The sequence below is a fragment of the Panthera leo genome, chromosome D1 (genome assembly GCF_018350215.1).
Source record: "Panthera leo isolate Ple1 chromosome D1, P.leo_Ple1_pat1.1, whole genome shotgun sequence".
In the NCBI taxonomy this organism is placed as follows: domain Eukaryota; kingdom Metazoa; phylum Chordata; class Mammalia; order Carnivora; family Felidae; genus Panthera; species Panthera leo.
The window spans coordinates 100,031,464-100,050,288 of NC_056688.1; the positions used below are offsets into that span (position 1 = coordinate 100,031,464).

General features: G+C 41.5%; 1 protein-coding gene across 1 annotated transcript; it reads left to right on the top strand.

The window, feature by feature from the left end:
- Nucleotides 1-15,058: 15,058 nt before the first annotated feature.
- On the top strand, nt 15,059-15,967 carry LOC122199843 (olfactory receptor 140). The gene has a single exon (XM_042905197.1). It carries the CDS (start codon nt 15,059-15,061, stop codon nt 15,965-15,967), a length of 909 nt encoding a protein of 302 aa, XP_042761131.1.
- The last annotated feature ends 2,858 nt before the right edge of the window (nt 15,968-18,825 follow it).

Below are 18,825 nucleotides of genomic sequence, written 5' to 3' on the forward strand. Positions count from 1 at the left end.
AAACTCATATTAACATCTGAGTTCCAAGCCCTGGACAAGGTGCAATATAGGCCATAAACCTATGGGTAATCTAATCCTTGGTGACAAAGTGCCGGAGCCAAGATCTCAAGTCACCGAGGCATGTCTGGCATGAGCTTCTTTCCCCGGCAGCCCAGTTTGGCCGACTCCGGAAACATCCTCTCCCCGCCTGGGCTTCTGAGCTCTGCTCAGGCTGTCTGTGCAGAAATCACATCCCAGGAAGATGGAGAGCTGAGTCGGACCACGTTATTGTTCATTTTCTCGCCGGTGTATCGTTTTAGATCTTGCTCCTCAGGTTTGCTCTGCTTGCGTTACGAACAGGAATCTCCTCTCTCTGCGTGACCCGCACTCCCATTCTGGAAGCCGGCCACGGGTGGGCAGCAGGGGAGGAGCTGGTGGGTGAGAGGAGAGTGATGCAGGTGTTGGGAGGAAGCCCTGGAGCCTGGTCTAGTCCAAGCTCCGCCCAAAGGGCCGTGTGATTCTGGGTCCAGATTCCTCTTCTGTGGAAGGAGGATTCCATGAGCTTCCTTCCGAATCAAACAGCTGATGGTGGCTCAGTGAGGGAGCTAGCAGGAGAGGCCCGACTTGACGCCTCTGGTGAGGGCTATTGTTGGAGGACAAGTGGGAGAAAAGCATGCTGGAAAAGGCTGGTCAGAGCAATATTATTTGTCAGAATCCACAGAAGGAGGAGTTCCATGGCAGAAAGGTATAATGAGAACTCATGAGGTGGGGCAGATTTATTGTGGAGATTTGAAAAATGTTCACCGAAGTTGTTTATCGGGGCCACTGTGTTTAGTATTTCTTTTTCTTGTTTTAAAGTTTCTTTCTTTATTTTTGAAAGAGAGAGAACAAGTGGGGGAGGAGCAGAGAGAGGCGGAGAGAATCCCAAGCAGGCTTCATGTTGTCAGCACAGAGCCCAACGTGGGGCTCAAACTCACAAACCGTGAGATTGTGACCTGAGCCAAAGCCAAGAGTTGGACACTTAACTGACTGAGCCACCCAGGCACCCCCCTGTTTAGAATTTCTTAACCATAAAGCCTGGAAAGGTGTGGTTACTTGATGTTTGAGAACACATACTTATCTTTTAGAGTCCCTTCCTTGGCCCTGCCAGTTAAAGAGCCAGAATTAAAGTCACCCTGCAGGTGACATGTTACTGCACTGTGAATGGTTTACTGGTCTGATGACCTCTTTTTGCAATTCTCTCTAGAATGTTTTCCATTTTGATTTAGAGTTCCATTTTTTAAGTTTTTTTATTTAAATCCCAGGCAGTTAACATACAGTGTTAAATTGGTTTCAGGTGTACAATGTCGTGATGCAACACTTTGATACATCAACCAGTGCTCTTCGCAAATGCCCTCCTTAATCCCCTTTGCCTATTTTGCCCATCCCCCCACCCACCTCCCCTCTGGTAAACATCAGTGTATTCTCTACAGTTAAGAGTCTGTTCCTTGGTTTGTCTCTCTCTCTTTTTTTCCCTTTGCTCGTTTGTTTTATTTCTTAAACTACACATATGAGTGAAATAATATGGCATTTGTCTCTGAGTGACTTATTTTGCTTAGCATTATACTCTCCAGCCCCACTTAACATCATTGCAAGACTTTGTTCTTTTTTGTGGTTGAGTAATATTCCATTGTGTAATATCCCACACCTTCTTATCCATTCATCAATCGATGGATAACTTGGGCCGTTTATATAATTTGGCTGTGGTAGATAATGCTGCTATAAATATTGGGGTGCATGTATCCCTTTGAATTAGTATTCGTATGTCCTTTGGGTAAATACTTAGTAGTGTAGTTGCTGGATCGTTGGGTAGTTCTATTTTTTTTTTTTTTTTGTCTCAGACTTCTCACCTTTTATTTTTAATTTTTTAATTTAATTTTTTATTTTTTAAAATTTTCATCCAAATTAGTTAGCATATAGTGCAACAATGATTTCAGGAGTAGATTCCTTAATGCCCCTTACCCATTTAGCCCATCTCCCCTCCCACAACCCCTCCAGTAACCTTCTGTTTGTTCTCCGTATTTATGAGTCTCTTATGTTTTGTCCTCCTCCCTGTTTTTATATTATTTTTGTTTCCCTTCCCTTATGTTCATCTGTTTTTTCTCTTAAGGTCCTTATATGAGTGAAGTCATTTATTATGACTTTTGTCTTTCTCTGACTAATTTCACTTAGCATAATACCTTCCAGTTCCACCCACGTAATTGCAAATAGCAAGATTTCATTTTTGATTGCCGAGTAATACTCCATTGTATATATATACACCACACTTTCTTTATCCATTCATTCATCGATGGATGGACATTTGGGCTCTTTCCATACTTTGGCTATTGTTGATAGTGCTGCTATAAACATGGGGGCAGGTAGTTCTATTTTTAACCTTTTTGAGGAACCTCTGTACTATTTTCCAGAGTGGCTATGCCATGAAGTTAATAATTATAAATGGCCCATTATTGTTAGTATTTTTTGCACCTGTTTATGAAATACTGTCTTAGGTCAAGGTCAGGAAGATATTAATGGATATTTTATTTCAAATGTGTAATGTGCCTTTTTCATTTAAATCCTTATTCCACTTAAAATTGATTGTTAGGGATTATGTGATGAAAGGCTTCAATTTTATTTGTTTTTCTTATATGGAACACCGAGTGTTCTATCATCATATCTATATCAAATTTCTATATTCGTATGAATCTGTTTGTGGCCAATCCTATACTCTCTTAATTACTGTAGTTTATGTCTAGATATATGGTAGGGCACGTTTCTCTATTTTTTTTTTTTTAAAGAATATCTTGTCTGTTTTGAGTCCTTTTATCTTCTAGACAGTTTTTTTTTTTTTTAATTTTTTTTCAACGTTTTTTATTTATTTTTGGGACAGAGAGAGACAGAGCATGAACGGGGGAGGGGCAGAGAGAGAGGGAGACACAGAATCGGAAACAGGCTCCAGGCTCCGAGCCATCAGCCCAGAGCCTGACGCGGGGCTCGAACTCACGGACCGCGAGATCATGACCTGGCTGAAGTCGGACGCTTAACCCACTGCGCCACCCAGGCGCCCCTTCTAGACAGTTTTAAATCTAAATTGTTAAATTCCACAAAATAACTTACTGGGATTTTTGTTTCTATTGTTCTATAGATCACTTTGGGAAGAACTTATGCCGTATGAGATCATGTCATTATTTTCACTGGTATGAGATAAGCCTGATTTGCTTATGTGTTACTGTAAACCAAGTCCTCTGAAAAATATAAAGATACAGAGTTCTGTGACTGACAAGTGACTTATGAAACTTTTATTCCCAGGGAAACTGTTAAGGGAGTAGAGGAAGCAGAACAGAGGAGTAAAATATAAATAGAATTCAGGTGAATTCTAGCAGAGGGTCACTTCAGACTGATTTTGTAGAACTCTGGAGTGTAAATTATGCCTAGAGTTTGATTAGAAGCAAGTGAGTGGAGTTTTGATATCCAGACTATTAATATATATTTTTAAGTTTATTTATTTATTTTGAGAAGGGGAGAGAGAGAGAGAGAAAGAGGAAGAGAGAGAGAGAGCACACATGCAGGTAGGGAAGGGGCGGGGGGCGGGGAGAGAGAGAGAGAGAGAGAGAGAGAGAGAGAGAGAGAGAGAATCCCAAGCAGGCTTTCCATTGTCGGCACAGAGCCCGACACAGGGCTCGAACTGTGAGACTATGACCTGAACCAAAATCAAGAATCATATGCTCAACCAACTGAACCACCCAGGCACCCCAGTACTCCCAGATTCTTTAGACATTAGCTAAGGGCTTCTCTGGGTTTGGGTTGGGTATAAATTCCCAGACACTTTAATACAGGGAAAATGGGCTCTAGTAGCCCAAGGGCAGCATATGCTAGCTGTTGACAGTAAAGACACATGAAGTTCATGGGTTAAAAAAAAAAAACGATATGGACAGGGATATGGACAGACCTTGACATTCTTTGTCATGCTCTCCTTTATTTTGGTGCTCTTTATTTTTATTATTGTTTTTAACTTTGGTGGTTTTTAAAGTGTTAAAGACCACCAGCTCCTTTGATTAAATTTATTCTAGGAAACCTATGGTTTTGTTGCTATTGTAAATAGGGTCCTTAAGAATTGCATCTTCTAGGCACCTGGGGGGGTTAGTCGCTAAGCGTCTGACTCTTGATTTCAGCTCAGGTTATGATCTCATGGTTTGTGAGATAGAGGACCGAGTTGGGTTCTGAGCTGACAGCGTGAAGCCTGCTTGGCATTCTCTCACTCCTTCTCTCTGCCCCTTTCCCACTCACTCTTTCTCTCTCAAAATAAATAAAAAACATTAAAAAAATCTTTAAAAAAAGAATTGCATCTTCCAAATTATGTCCTATAGAAATGTAATGATTTTTTGTTTTTAATTTATATTACTAAAACTTTATTATTGCTAATAATTTTTCTGTAAACACTTTAGGGTTTTCTAGTAGACAATAATATCATATGGGAACGCTACTGGTGTTCTATCTTCCTCTCTATTTTTTTGAAAACGTCTCTGGGTAAGAATTATAGCACAATGTCAGATATAAACAGTGATGATAAGATTCTTGTTTTTAATTTTAAGGGGACTATTTCTAAATTTCCCCATTACGAATGATGCTTGATATAGATATGGACCATATGTGGCTTCCACGTAGTGTAATGTTTTCAAGATTCATTTACATTGTAGCTTGTATCATTACTTCATTTCTTTCTATGGACCAATAATACAGGGTTACTGGAGGAGTTGTGGGTGGAGTTGCTGTTCCCCTGGCTACCCCGGTTCTAGGGTATGAGGTATATGGTAGGTAGGCAGTTAAAACTTCACAGCCCTATCTTACAGCAAAACAGCTGCCTCATTCCTCACCAAGCTTTTCCCTGGTGATCATTGGGTTTTTACTAAATTCCAGGGTTCTACAAAACCAGTATTTACCATCTCATTAGTTGTTCCTGGTGGTAGGGGGGATTGAGCCCTAGAGTTCCCTGCTCTGCTATTTTCAGTGATACTACTCTTGTAATCATCATAATTCTCTAATTCAATATTATCTCCATTTTACCAGTGTGTACGCTGAGGCACAGAGAGGTTAAGTTACTGGCTCAAGATCATAGAACTATAGGGGCACTTGGGTTGCTCAGCTGGGTAAGTGTCTGACTCTTGTTTTCAGCTCAGGTCATGATATCACAGCCATGAGATCAAGCCCCATGTCAGCTCCCACATTGTGCATGGAGCCTACTTAAGAGTCTCTCTATCCCTCTCCCTTTGCCCCTCTCCTGCTCTTGTGTGTTGGTTCTCTCTCTCTCTCTCTCAAAAAAAAAAAAAAAAAGATCATAAAGCCATAAATAGTGGAGTCTGGGTCTAGAGGATGAAATTTCTACTATACTAATGCTAGTAGTTTCTTGATAAATATTTATGACTACAATATAGCAGGATATGGACATTAAACTTTCTTTTTGTGTGATAATGATTTTGACTCTGGTTTTTATTTGATCATGAAGGTCTACTGAGATTCAGAGGCTTCTTGAGTAGAGTCATATATAAATTTTGAAGGGAAAAAGGGAAGGAAAAAGGCCAAAAAATGAGGAGGTATGATTCAGACAATGCAATGTGTTTATCAGATCATTTAATTTTTTTCTCTTGGGCACACAGACTATGTTTCCTAGCCCCCTTACATCCATGTGGGGTCTTATAAATAATGGGTAGAAGATGTATCCCAGTTTAGGCTTGATTCATAAAATGTCCTCAGTGACCCTTAATCTCTCTGTGTGGTCATTGGCTAGGTGGGTGTAGATGACCTAGAAGATGGTCCTGAAGTTTCAGGAGACTGGAGGCATCACAAAATGGGAATGGGCCTGTATGCGGGGTTCATGGCTTGGTGGAGAGTTGCATGCGAGACATTCCTGATTAGGCCAATCTGTATTGGATTCAGTGTGAATGACTTTTACTGGGATTATGCCACTGAGATTTGGGGCTGTTCTGTATTATTAAAGCATTACTAACCCGTGCTAATTAATACAGAGAACTAATAGATAGGGTTCCTAATGAATTTATTCAAGAAGATGAGGGATGGAAGAGGTAGGGATGGGGCCCCTATAGGGGGGCTGGATGAATGGACCATTCTCAGGAGCACTATGCAGGGGGCCAGCTGTCCTGGGTAGAGCCCTTGCCATGCTGTACCTCAACCTCAGGATTGCACTGATTGCCATCCTTCTAACATTGTGGATACCTCCCCACAATGCCCCCAGACACCTGGAGCCCAGAGGATGTACTCTGCACACAAATACTGCGTTAGGGGTGGAAGAACATCACGACTTGACTTGGGGGGGTTTCTGAACTTAGGAAACTTGAGATCCCTAAGCTGGGTGAGTGGTTAGTGGAGCAGCTGCACATTATAGAATAAATGAATGTAAATTGCTGCTAATCACACCTGCTCTGTCTTCTACACGGCATTCTGGTGAACGGAGATGGTAATGGATGAGAAAATCCTCTGTAAAATGGAATGCACGAATAAGAGCAAACACAATTCTTCCTATTAACGGTCTTCAACTCTAGGCTGCCCCTGAGTTATGTTGTTGGATTACTGAGAAAGCTTCCTGATCCCCCATCATATTCTCAAAATGAATTGTTATATCTCCTAGCTTGACTATGCCATGAGGTAAGGAGATGTGTGTGTGTGTGTGTGTGTGTGTGTGTGTGTGTGTGTGTTTTCTATTTAATTTTCCTGAATCCTAAATCCAGCCACGCATAGTGTTCAGCTCAGTGGTGTTGGTTCCTCTTAGATGGAAGAACGGACAGATGGACTGAAGGCCAGAGAGGTGAAGTGGTTTGACAAGCCTGTAGATTTTTTGAGCTGGATCCTACCTCTTGATTTCCATCATTCCCCACCACCCATCCCTTTCATCGACTTCTCTGAGCTGCTATTTTCTTTCTGTGAAAATGATGCATTAGATCTATATAAACTTTTCATCCTCCCTACCAGATTTTATATTTCATGATTTCAAGAAAAATGTAATAGGTTTCCTAGAGTTTCCTTCTCACAGTTCTCTTATGCACCCTCTGGGTGATGAATGACCAGTGGGAGGAGGAAATAGACAAACGCATGAAGCAGGTGATACCGTGCGCTAGCACACTGGAGTTTAGATCCAAACCTCACAGAGCTTCATTTAAGAGTTGGGATGCCGAAAACACTGTGGAGGGATGGGGGCCACTGGGTGCTGTGGAGGAAGGTTAGGGTAGGTGAAGGGAAAACTTTAGATTTTTGGAATCGCACTAAAAAAAAAATGACACCTGAGTCTTTCAGCGTACTAAGAACAATGGCAGAATTCATCTTAGGCTTTTTAAGAAAAACATTTTCCTAATCATTTGATTTTTATAAGGCAAGGTTCTGAGTCTCTGGAGAGGAGAAGATTTAGGCAGAGGAGAGAACGAAGTGGCTTTACTTAGTAATGTAAATGAATATAAAACAATAAAAGGGTGACTCTCATGAGTGAAGAGTTGTAGCGATGCTGAGTTTTGCTCTCTCCAGTGGGCTTGGGACAGACATCTGGGGCTCTGAGTAGGGGGGAGGAGAAGACCTGGCAAATGGATGGACCTTAGTGGAAGCAGGACCCCAGGAGATGGAGGCAAGATGGTCCAGAGACTCCCCGGCAGGCATTTGTAAGTTGGTGGCCGCTGGGAGCATGGGTACCTGCTATTACAATTTAGGATTTTCCTTATAGCTGTACTTCCTTTAGGACATCCTCAGTTTCTGTAATTCAGCCAAGTGTCCGGATGCAGAAGAGAAGGAAGGGAGACACTGCAGTGGCACAGGAGTGGTGATGAGGTGGCTAGATGCACGTGGTCAGGGGATAGTGACCTTGGCAATGATAATGATGGTGGCAATAACAGTAGTAGTGATACCAACACCTACACAGCACATGCTTGCATACTACGTGCCAGGCATTGTCCTAAGCATTTATAAGTGAACTCATTTTATCCTCGTCTTGGCCTTATGAGGTGGGCACTCTTTTTTTCCAGCTTTCCTGAGAGATTATTGACATATGACGCATGTAAGTTTAAGGTGTACCACGTACAGTATGTGATGATTTGATATATGTATATGTTGAGAAGTGATGACCCCAATAAGATTAGTTAACACCTCCATGCCCTCACATAATTACCATTTTTTTTTGTGTGTGTGTATGGTGATAACACTTAAGATTTACTCTCTTGGCAACTTTGAAGTATATAATACAGTACTGTTAATCCTAGTCACCATGCTGTATATTGCATGCCCAGCTGGACACTATTATCAGCTCCATTTTACAGAAGAGAAAACTGAGGTAGAGAAGACTTAGGGTTAAGTAATTTTCCCAAAGGGGAAAACCTGAGGCAGAGAACTTGAGAGGAGTGACTTCCTGCTGGCACCCAAGATAGTGTGGTGACCTATTTGTCCTTGGTTACCTGTGGTAGCCAAGTATGTCCTTGGAAGGCTTGAAAATCTGGATCCAGAGTTTCAACATTTGTGACAAACTTTGTCCACTTCTCTCTGTTTCCCCACCTTGGCTCTGGGCCATGTCAGTAGACCTGGTTAGCCTCTGAGACAGGGTCTCACAGGACTATGGTGTTTAAATTCCTGGTCCAGTGCCAGCTACTTCCAGCTGGCTGGGAGGAGAGAGTTAGTCTCTTCCAGGAGCCAACTCTCCAGCTCAGACACTCAGGGAAGTCACTTGCAACTTGTTCCAGTTTTCAGAGCAAGAAGGACGATAGGATTTAAGTGTTCCCAATATGGTTGGGACATAGAGTTTTTGATTTCATCCAAAAGACCTGACATCAGGGCATTAGAGGATCATCTAGGGGATGGAGCAGCCATTTCACCCTGTCACCCTCCTCCCCACTCTGACCCCAGAGAGCCATCAGGGACTTAGGAGCCACTTTAGGTGAGTTCAGTGCTATGGTGGTTGCAAAATGTGGCATGTCGGGATCTGCTCTTACAGGTGGAATCCAAAATTTCAACAGGCATTTCAGAAATTTTAAATCCTCCTGATTTTTTCTAGAGGAAAGGTCCAAGCAAAATAATAAATTGTACATTATTCAAGTACTTCACCTTGGCTGTACAAGTAAGTTTTCTCAGTGTTGATTTATTTTCTGATAAATTCAAGTTTTCTATTGTTTTCTATGTAAAGAGACAATGAAATAACCCACTTGATTTTTGGTAATGCTCCTAATTTCATCCTTCTCTTTTCTGAATTTTGATGAAACTTTCCAAAATCCTACTTATTCTTGGTATTTGGGTCTGAATTGAGAACAAAAGCCTTACAAATAATAACAACTTGTTATTATTTGTTGTATTTTTTGTTGTATTTTTGTTGTATTATTTGTTGTATTAACAACTTGTTAAATAATAACAACTTACATTTTTTCCCTGGAGCTTTATAGTGTCCACAGTCTGTTCATTTACTTTCTTATCTGACTTCTCAACACCCTTCAGATGAAGTATTGACATCACTGTTCTAGAAATGAAGAAACTGAGGCTCACTGTGGCTGAGTGGAGGAGCTGAGACCTCCACGGTTTGTTTGATGGCAATTTCAGACTCTCAGGATCCAGTAGCGTTAAGAACATGCCATCAGACCCAGACCCAGAATGTCTCAATCATGTGTCATGAGTCCCCCACCCATTTAGAATTGCAATAAATTTCTTTTTTTAAATATAATTTATTGTCAAATTGGCTTCCATATAACACCCACTGCTCATCCCAACAAGTGCCCTCCTCAATGCCCATCACCCATTTTCCCCTCTCGCGATAAATGTATTTTACGTGATTTCTTCACCTGTCTTCTGGCAACCCTTTTTATTCATAAGACTATAAGACTCATAACATGGAGTGTTCTCAAGCTCTTTCCTAGAAAGACTCAGCTTCTTTTTAATAAAAATATATTTTCAGTCACCCTTATCCGTGAGGATCCGTGGGTTTACCTGGCAGTTGTACGGCATTTTCTTCTGAGGTTCTGCAGCCTTCTGCAAAAGTAACTCTTTTGATTTCATGTGACTTTCTCTGCTCACAAATCTCGCAATTATGGTTGGGGAATGGAAGCATCAGCACTGGCCAGTGTGTTGAAATTTACAAGCCCTAATCAATAATTTAGATGTCAGGACTGGAGCTTAGATATCTAGAAGGACATTGCTGAACTTGAAATACAGGGATCCAAGGTCAGGAAGGCTGGGCTGGGGTGCGGAAAGTCATGGAGCAGAGGAATATATCAGTGGCGGGGCAGGATGGGGCGGATGGTGGGGAGGCCTGAGCGCTACCAGCAAGGGGCCATGAGGTCGTGGGTGGCAAGGGGCCCAGGTGAACGTTAAGCTTATCTGTGCAGTGTGAGACTGACAGTGTGTGGTGTGAGGGAACTGTAGGTAGCATTGTGACAACTGAGGGCGGTTTCCACCCTAAATTACATTCAAGTTAGGGTGGGGCTCTTCTTCATGTTCATAGAATTCCTTGGGCAAATTTATCTGGATACCATACACTCTGTGAGAATGGGGACCAAGCTTGCTTCATTTGCTTCCTCAGCCACCAGCCTAATATACCTGACATAACACTTGTTGATTGAATGAATGAGTGCGTGGACCCTTAAGCCTGCTGTGAATCCAGGGACCTGAGGATGTACTCCAAATTTATATGGCTCACAAATAATTTGAATGTAAGAGTTCCTTCATGGGATAGTAGCTCGTCTTTGAAGGTGCATGCAGAATGTTTAGACTCCTTTCAGACTTGTCACTGCTGAGATAACTAATCTTGGAGATGCACAGGCCAGAATCAGTGGGTTGGTGGGCAGGGCCTTAAAGGAGTGATCCGGACCACAGAGGTCCCTGAGGAGCATTTCTGTGGGGATAGCTGGGGAAAATGTGAACATGGATTTTATTCTTCTAGATAACACACAGAAGAGGAAATGAAGTGTAAAGAGGTTAAAAACCAGCTCGAGTTCACATCATTAGGAAGTGTGAGATTATGGGGAGGTTGTAAAGGGAGAGCAGCGGCTCACAGATGGCAAGGGAAAAGTTACGTTTGCTAACAGGCTCAGCCAGTTACAGCTGACAGCACTGTTCCTCACCTCCAGCTCTCCTCACTTGACAGGGGAGAATACTACGGCTCAGGAAGATGATGTGAATTTCCAGAAGTCTCACAGTTACCTTATGGAAGAGTCAGCACTAGAACCCAGACTTCCCAACTCCTGTTGTGCTACTTAGGAAAGAAAGCAGCTAGAAACTCTCAGGAGGTTTGACTAATGTTCATAGAATGGTGCAATGAACAGTGTGTAGGTTTGAGGTCAGGCCTGGCTGTGGTCAAATTCTATTTTCTACCACCCACAGCCCTAGGATAGTATGTACGAAAAGAAAATTCACTGACATTTAATTTTATGTGCTCCCATTCTGTTCTACCACTTAGAGCCCTGGGATAGTATGTAGAAGAAAATTCATTGATACTTAATTTTATCATCTATGAAGGTGTTTTTCTGCCTCATGTAATGATGAAACAGTATGGTACATAATAAAGCACTGAGTTTTACATTCAAAGGGACCAATTATAGGAATATAAAATTTTCTCTACCAGTTCCAACAACTTCTTTGACAAGAACCCTCAAGAGCTGGCATCTAAGAGACTGAGATTGAGAAACACTGATCATCCACAAGTGACTTCTCAGTTCCCTCTAAATTACTCTTTATAGCTTTAACAATTTCTGAAAGGGAGAAGTATATTGGATAGTAAAACATGGGAAGTTGTTCAACATTAGCCGTGGTCAAACAAATATAAATTTTAAAAAGTCAGATGAAATTTAGCCAAAAATAAATCCTGATATCCATCACTAGCTAGGGTGAAAGAGGTAACCTCCATTTTGGTGTTAGTTATGTAAATTGGGGACTGTCTTTTTGGTGAGAGATATCAAAAGTCTTTATAATATCTATACCTCACTGTTTAGTATATACATCTGAGAAATTATCTTAGGGACCTCGAGATGACTTAGTGCATGATTAAGTTTTCTGTGGTATTAGAAAAAAAAGTGGACTTGTTATTAGATACATCTACTTGACAGAATAATAGGAAATCATTAAAAACAGTGCATTATAATGATACGGGAAATATTTAAGTTATATTGATCAGGATAATATATAAACATATGGTGTGATATGTGTTATGGTGTGATAATATATAAACATCTATAGATGGAAGAAAGGATAAAAGAAAAATACATTAGAAAGTTAGTAAGTTTTTCTTTTTGGATGGTACTACTCAATAATTTTTTCTCCTCCTTTAAATATTTTCTAAACTCTGTCTCATCACCATAGGTTATGTTTGTAATTACTTTCCCTTCCTTTTCCTAAGAAGATCCACTGATACCCAGCTTAGGCAAAAACCTGGAGCTAGCAACTTTGTCTTTCCTTCTGTTCCTTTTGTCTGCTTCGTGTCTGAGTAATCTGGGTTTTGAAGGACACAATGGTATAGGAGAGAAGGACAGACTGGGGAGTTAAAGACTCCCACAGACTGGGATCTGTGTTCAGTCTCCCACAACCTAACTTCTGTGAGTTGGTTTGCTCTTTAATACCTCTAGGTCAAAATGTTAACATCTGAAAGTCAAAGATCTTTGCACCAGCTTATATAAAAAACCCCACCCTTCATAGCTTATTAGCAAGAAAAAAGGTACTCTATAGTTCATAAATGGATAAAATTCCTTATTTGGCTTTTGAACTCAGGTCACATAGGATTGTGGGAATTTTCCAAATCAGAGAAGAGATTATGAAACATTTTTTTTCCCCTGCAGGAACTTTCTTTAATCCTATCTAGGCATTCAACATACGCATCATTCAGAGCAGCGGAAGGAGGACCAGATGATGCAGAAGGACGGACCAGATGACATGTTATAAGAATACTATTGGTTCTGTTAATTTACCATGTTAGAATGTAAGTAATTCTGATAAGAAGCTATCGACCTCCTTAGATCCAGGTATTGTAAGTTTCCTATATTATTTGGTTTTATTTTTTTATTCATTCAACACATAGTCATTGACTACCATTCTAGGTCTGGCAATAATGACAATAAACACAAAGAATCTTCTTTCAAGATACTCTAAGTGTAGGGTGGGAAGGTGGAGGGAGACCAATACAACATAGTGTGTGCAAAGAGCTAGGGTAGAGATGCAATCTGGGTGCTGTAGGAATACAGTGAAAGTCCTTATAATCTAGCCTGGGTTGGGGGAAGAGGCCATCTTCCTTGTGGAGATAATAGCTGAGCCTATTTTCGGAGGATGTATGGGAGTAAGCCAGGAAAATTGGGAAAGATTGGAGGAATAGCATGTGGATGACAATGAGGTGTTAGTGAGCATGACTCGATCAGGGGATTTAGAGTAGTTTCATATGGTTAAAGCACATGGTAGTGGACAGGGATGGATGACATGGAAGGGCAGTAAGATCCAGGGACTTGTAATGAGACTAAAATGCTTAGGTTTTTATCTTGAAGGTAAAAAGGAGCCATTGGAGGGTATGACTGAATGATTGAATTTTATGTGCAATACTAGATGCAGTGTGGATGATTGAGCAGGTGTCTGCATGAGATATGAGGCAGGAGAGAGGGATGACCTTGTTGGAGCAACCATCAGATTATTTTGCTAATTGATCTCAGTCTAGTGCTGAGAACTATGGTTGGGGCATGATAGGCGCTCAAAATGTTTCTGAAATAAATAAGTAAATGAATGAATGAATGAATGAATGGATAGATGAATGTTAAGGTGTTCCAGACTCTGAGTCTGGAGTTCTGTCTTGTCCAGCAAGAGAGCAGATGTAGAATTGAGAGAGAGGCTAATGTCGCGGAGTGGACAAGAACCCCGAGTAAGGGTCCTTGCTCTGTTTTTATTAGTGTCAGAAGGCTTACACACGTGATGGATGTGCAGAAAAAGACAATGAATCCATGAACATTAACTCGTGTGTTAGAGAAAGGAGGTTTCGAAGATACCTGGTGTTAGGGATGTGGGTCAATACAAAACAAAATCCTGGCTCTGGGCAGATGGCTGTTTAAAGCAGGCACTAGGCACTGCCTATGGTTATCTTATCTTGCCTCAGGGATAAGACAGATAGAGCATGCTACCTCAGGGTCAACAAGGCACTTTTCTTTTGCTAATTAGCTCTCTTCTGGGCAGCTTCCCTCTGCTGTGGTCTATAGCCCTGTTTACGTGTTTACCTATACTGGTCCTTCCCTCCTGTGACAGCAGCTTTCTGCTTCTGTACTATGTTGGGGGTGCTTCCGCCCAGTTTTCCTAATCTTGGATGCTTTCATCTCGTGGCTTCCTAATCCTATGCCTTTGTTCTAAACTGGGGGTGCTTTCGCCCTGTTTACCTAATCTTGGATGCTTTCATCCTAAACCTTGTTAACCCATGGGTGCAAGTTCAGGAAATTCCTAAACTTATTCCCCCCAGTAAAGAACAAGACTTGATAAGGTGTGGTGACTAATTTTGCAATTATGAGGTGGACTAGTGAAGGGAGAAGTCAAGGATGACTCACTCCCGTGTTTGTAGCGGGTGGCGGAGAAAATGCCAAGAGCTGAGCTGGGCTTGAGATGAGGAAGTCAGTGCCCATGTGCATTGAGGAGTACAAATGGGAGTTGGAAGTGTAGCTCCAAAACAACTGTAAAAAAAAAAAAAAAATTAGAGGGATTATTTTCCCAGAAGTGGTTATTTTCAGTGAACTAAAATTTATATTATCCTTTTATCACAAAAAAACTTCCATGAAGATATTTTCAGTCAGAAAACAGAATTCATACTTATCGGTTAAAATGCAAGAGAGGTAATATTTCGGGAGTTGTTTATTTTATCTGCTATTTAACTTTGTACTCTGTCAAAATTATTAATTAGAAATGCAGAAAATGATTTTCATTATTAACAGTTTCTTTCTTTGGGATTCAGGATTTGGGATAATGCTATTCCACAAACACTGATTTCCCCCAACTTGAAAAAATTTCTTGAAAGAGGTAGTAATACATTTTTCTTGGGAAATCTCTTTTCACCCAAGTCCTTGCTCATGGATTCATGGATAGTCCACGAAACATCACGGAATTTTTCATGCTGGGACTCTCGCAAAACTCTGAAGTGCAGAGAGTTTTGTTTGTGTTCTTTCTGATTGTCTACCTTGTCTCTGTTGGGGGCAACCTACTTATCATGATCACCATTATCTTCAGTCCCACCTTGGGCTCCCCTATGTACTTTTTCCTCTCATGTTTGTCCTTTATTGATACTTGCTATTCCTCATGTATGACCCCCAAACTCATTGCAGACTCCTTGTATGAGGGGAGAACCATCTCTTTTGAGGGCTGTCTGATTCAATTCTTTGTTGCCCATTTATTGGGAGGAACTGAAATCATTCTGCTCACGGTCATGGCCTATGACCGCTACGTGGCCATCTGCAAGCCTCTGCACTACACGACCACCATGACCAAGCATCTCTGTGCCCTGCTGGTGGGGGTGGCTTGGCTGGGGGGCTTCCTGCATTCACTGGTTCAGCTCCTCCTGGTCCTTCAGCTGCCCTTCTGTGGGCCTAACGTGATCAATCACTTTGTCTGCGACCTGTACCCCTTGCTGGAACTCGCCTGCACCGACACATATGTCATTGGCGTCCTGGTGGTGGCCAACAGTGGTGTGATCTGCCTGTTGAACTTCCTCATGCTGGCTGCCTCCTACATTGTCATCCTGCGTTCCTTGAGGTGCCACGGGGCCGAGGGGAGGCGCAAAGCCCTCTCCACCTGTGGGGCCCACTTCACTGTTGTTGCCCTGTTCTTTGTGCCTTGTATATTTATTTACATGCGGCCATCGTCTACTTTGTCCATGGACAAAATAGTGGCTGTGTTTTATTGTATTTTGACACCCATGTTCAACCCCCTGATTTATACACTGAGGAACGCAGAGGTGAAAAATGCCATGAAAAACCTATGGAAAAAATGAGCAATTGTGGATAGAAGATACAGGTACAGTAAGGAAAGAAATAACGAGTCATTCTCAGTAAAAGTTCATATTTTCATGATGAGAGCTGAGAGACTATTAAAAATTTCCAGAATAAAACTGATTTGAATGTTTGAAATTATGTCTAGTCTATCCATGTCCTGTGATACTGGCCAGACAAATTATTATACACAACTTCAATTTCTTTTAAACAGTTTACACTGCATTGCAGAACATGGAAACACCACCTCTCCCTCACCTTTGTCTGAGATGGAGCCTTCATCAGCCTGGGCTAGTAAGAGTCTGTGATGAGTAGGACCCCTTGTTGGAGTGAAAAGTATGACCCCTGGCCCTCCAACTCTGCACATCAGAACATTGATCAGAGTAGTTACTGATGGTTCACCTATGCCTGATTCTATCTACAATTTTTTTTTTGAAATTTTACTGAAATGGAGTTTAATGTGATTTTATTCCATTTAAAAACATTCTGCCGTTTTTAAAAATGTTTATTTATTTTGAGAGAGAGAGAGTTAGAACTTGAGTGGGGGAAGGGCAGAGAGAGAGGGAGACAGAGAATCCCAAGCAGGCTCTGTGCTCAAACCCATGAACCATGAGATCATGACCTGACCTGAAATCAAGAGTTGGATGCTTAACCAACTGAGCCACCCATGTTCCCCCTCCCATTTTGATACACTTACAAAATTGCCAGGAGTCCACAGCAGAAAAAAGGTCAAGACCAGCTTTATCTGGCATGTTCCAGACAGAGGCTGCTCCACTGGGTGGGTCCTGGACAGAAGACCACAAGGCACAGACTGACTCTGGGGGACACTGGGAGGGGCTGAGCAGTCTTCAGTTGCCCCTGAGATGGACATTGTCCTCACAGCCTAATCTATATTCTCTATCTGCCGTGTGGATTCTTAGACAGTGGTCCAAATCTTTTATGCCATAAGTAGTTTTGAAGCAGCATCTTGGATAGCAACAGTTGAATGACCTTTCTCTGAGAGCCTGTTTGCTTCTTTGGCTCTGAGGGAAGAGCCAAAGCAGGGGCCTTCTGGGCATCATTGGGGTCCATGAAGGGATGAGTTGGTTTTGGAACAATACCAGAAATAATCTATAGCTTGGGACTATGAGAATGCAGCAAATACAATTAGGAATTACTGAATTCAAATCCTGGAAGTGCACAGAATAGGTTTATAGTAAAATGAATGTAACTATAGTATGTTGTGAAATTATGCAATAAATATCTAAACGTTGTGTACATGTGACCACACACACACACACATGCGCACGCACAAATAATTGAGCATTGGTTTGGTGCATCAGCATAGAAGTAGGATCTCATATTCTCATAAGAAGTTGACATGGTTTTATTTTTAAAAATGAAGAAAATGTATTCACAGGGGCTGATTTACTTAGCCAAGAGTGAGCTGGAATTTAAATCTGTATCATTCTGCTTTCAAGTATGATCTTGCCAAAATGCACAGTGCTTTACTATCTACTGATCTTCCTCTGCATGTTTTATTTTGTGTTTCCTGCTTGTGAGCTTCTTGTTATCAACATCCTTATTGTCAATCTCTGATATGAACTTGCCCAGATTTATTTAAAATCTGAAGTCACTATCCAGTATATCATCCGGGAGGCTTTGATTCTCTCTAATCCAAATGGTAAAGTGCTTTCTCCTGGTCACTCGTTACTGTGGGATGGCTTTGCTTTCCATTCGTATGTCTTAGAACTTGAACCTTTTGGGTCCTCTGGTCAGGTGACCCCCATATTCTGTTTGAGGGCTGCATTTTATTGATAACTCATTGCTGCCTACATTGGGTACATGTGGGAAGAGCTCCAAGAGAACCTCTTCTCTTGTTGGTCAGACAAGTGGGCTAGAGAGTGAAGGGATGGATACTTTCCTTTTCTTTTTCTGTCTTCTTCTTTTTTGTTTTTTTTTGTCTTCTGTTTTTTACTCTTCTAGACCCCAGACAATCCGATGGCAGAGAAGCAGTAACAAGGGTAATAATGGTGGTGTGACAGGTGCCTTAAACTCTCAGGGAGTGAAACTTTTTATTTGGCCATTGGAGCTGTGATCTCAGGTGCCTGGAACAAATCCTTTTTATTCTCTCTGTCCTCCTGAATCTTGGCCATTGACACCGACTCCGTTGTGGGAAGTGTGTAGCACGGTGAAAAAAAAAAAACTAAAGCCAAATTTCCAGGGTCAAAGGCACCAGGGAGATCAAGGAGAGGAAGGGCCCAAGACAGTCCTCTCATTAAGTTGTGTATGAATTCCAGGGCTCTCCGCCTTGAAGCTGCAAACGCGTGGATCTGAACTCAAGCAGCATACCAAGGTCTTTGAGACCAGCATTACAGGACAGACCACTACTCGAGTCCCAGACTGGCCACTGGGTGGCGTATATGTGGGACAGAGCTGAAGAACACTGCAACGGATTTGGTAACTGAACTGACATTGGAACCACAGCCCACAGAAGATGGGTTAGAAATTGGGACCTGAAACTAGCAAGGTTAACTGCCTGCTAAAATTAAAAAATCCAACATTCTCAATTTAAAAAAGATAGAGTATCATTACATGATATTCAAAATATCCAGGATACAAGCTGAATTTGCCCAGTATATGGAGAAGCAGAAATCTCAACCTGCCAAGGGAAAAATATGACCAGCAGAGGCAATGATACAGATGTTGGAATTTTCAAAGACTTTAACCATTATAATCATAACCTATAAGTAAGGGCAGGCATACTGGAAACAGATGGAAAGATAGAAAGTGTCAGCAAAGAAATGGATATTATAAAAAAGAACGAAATTGAAAATGGAGAACCAAAAGATTCAGTGGCCAGAATAAAAAAAAAATCTCT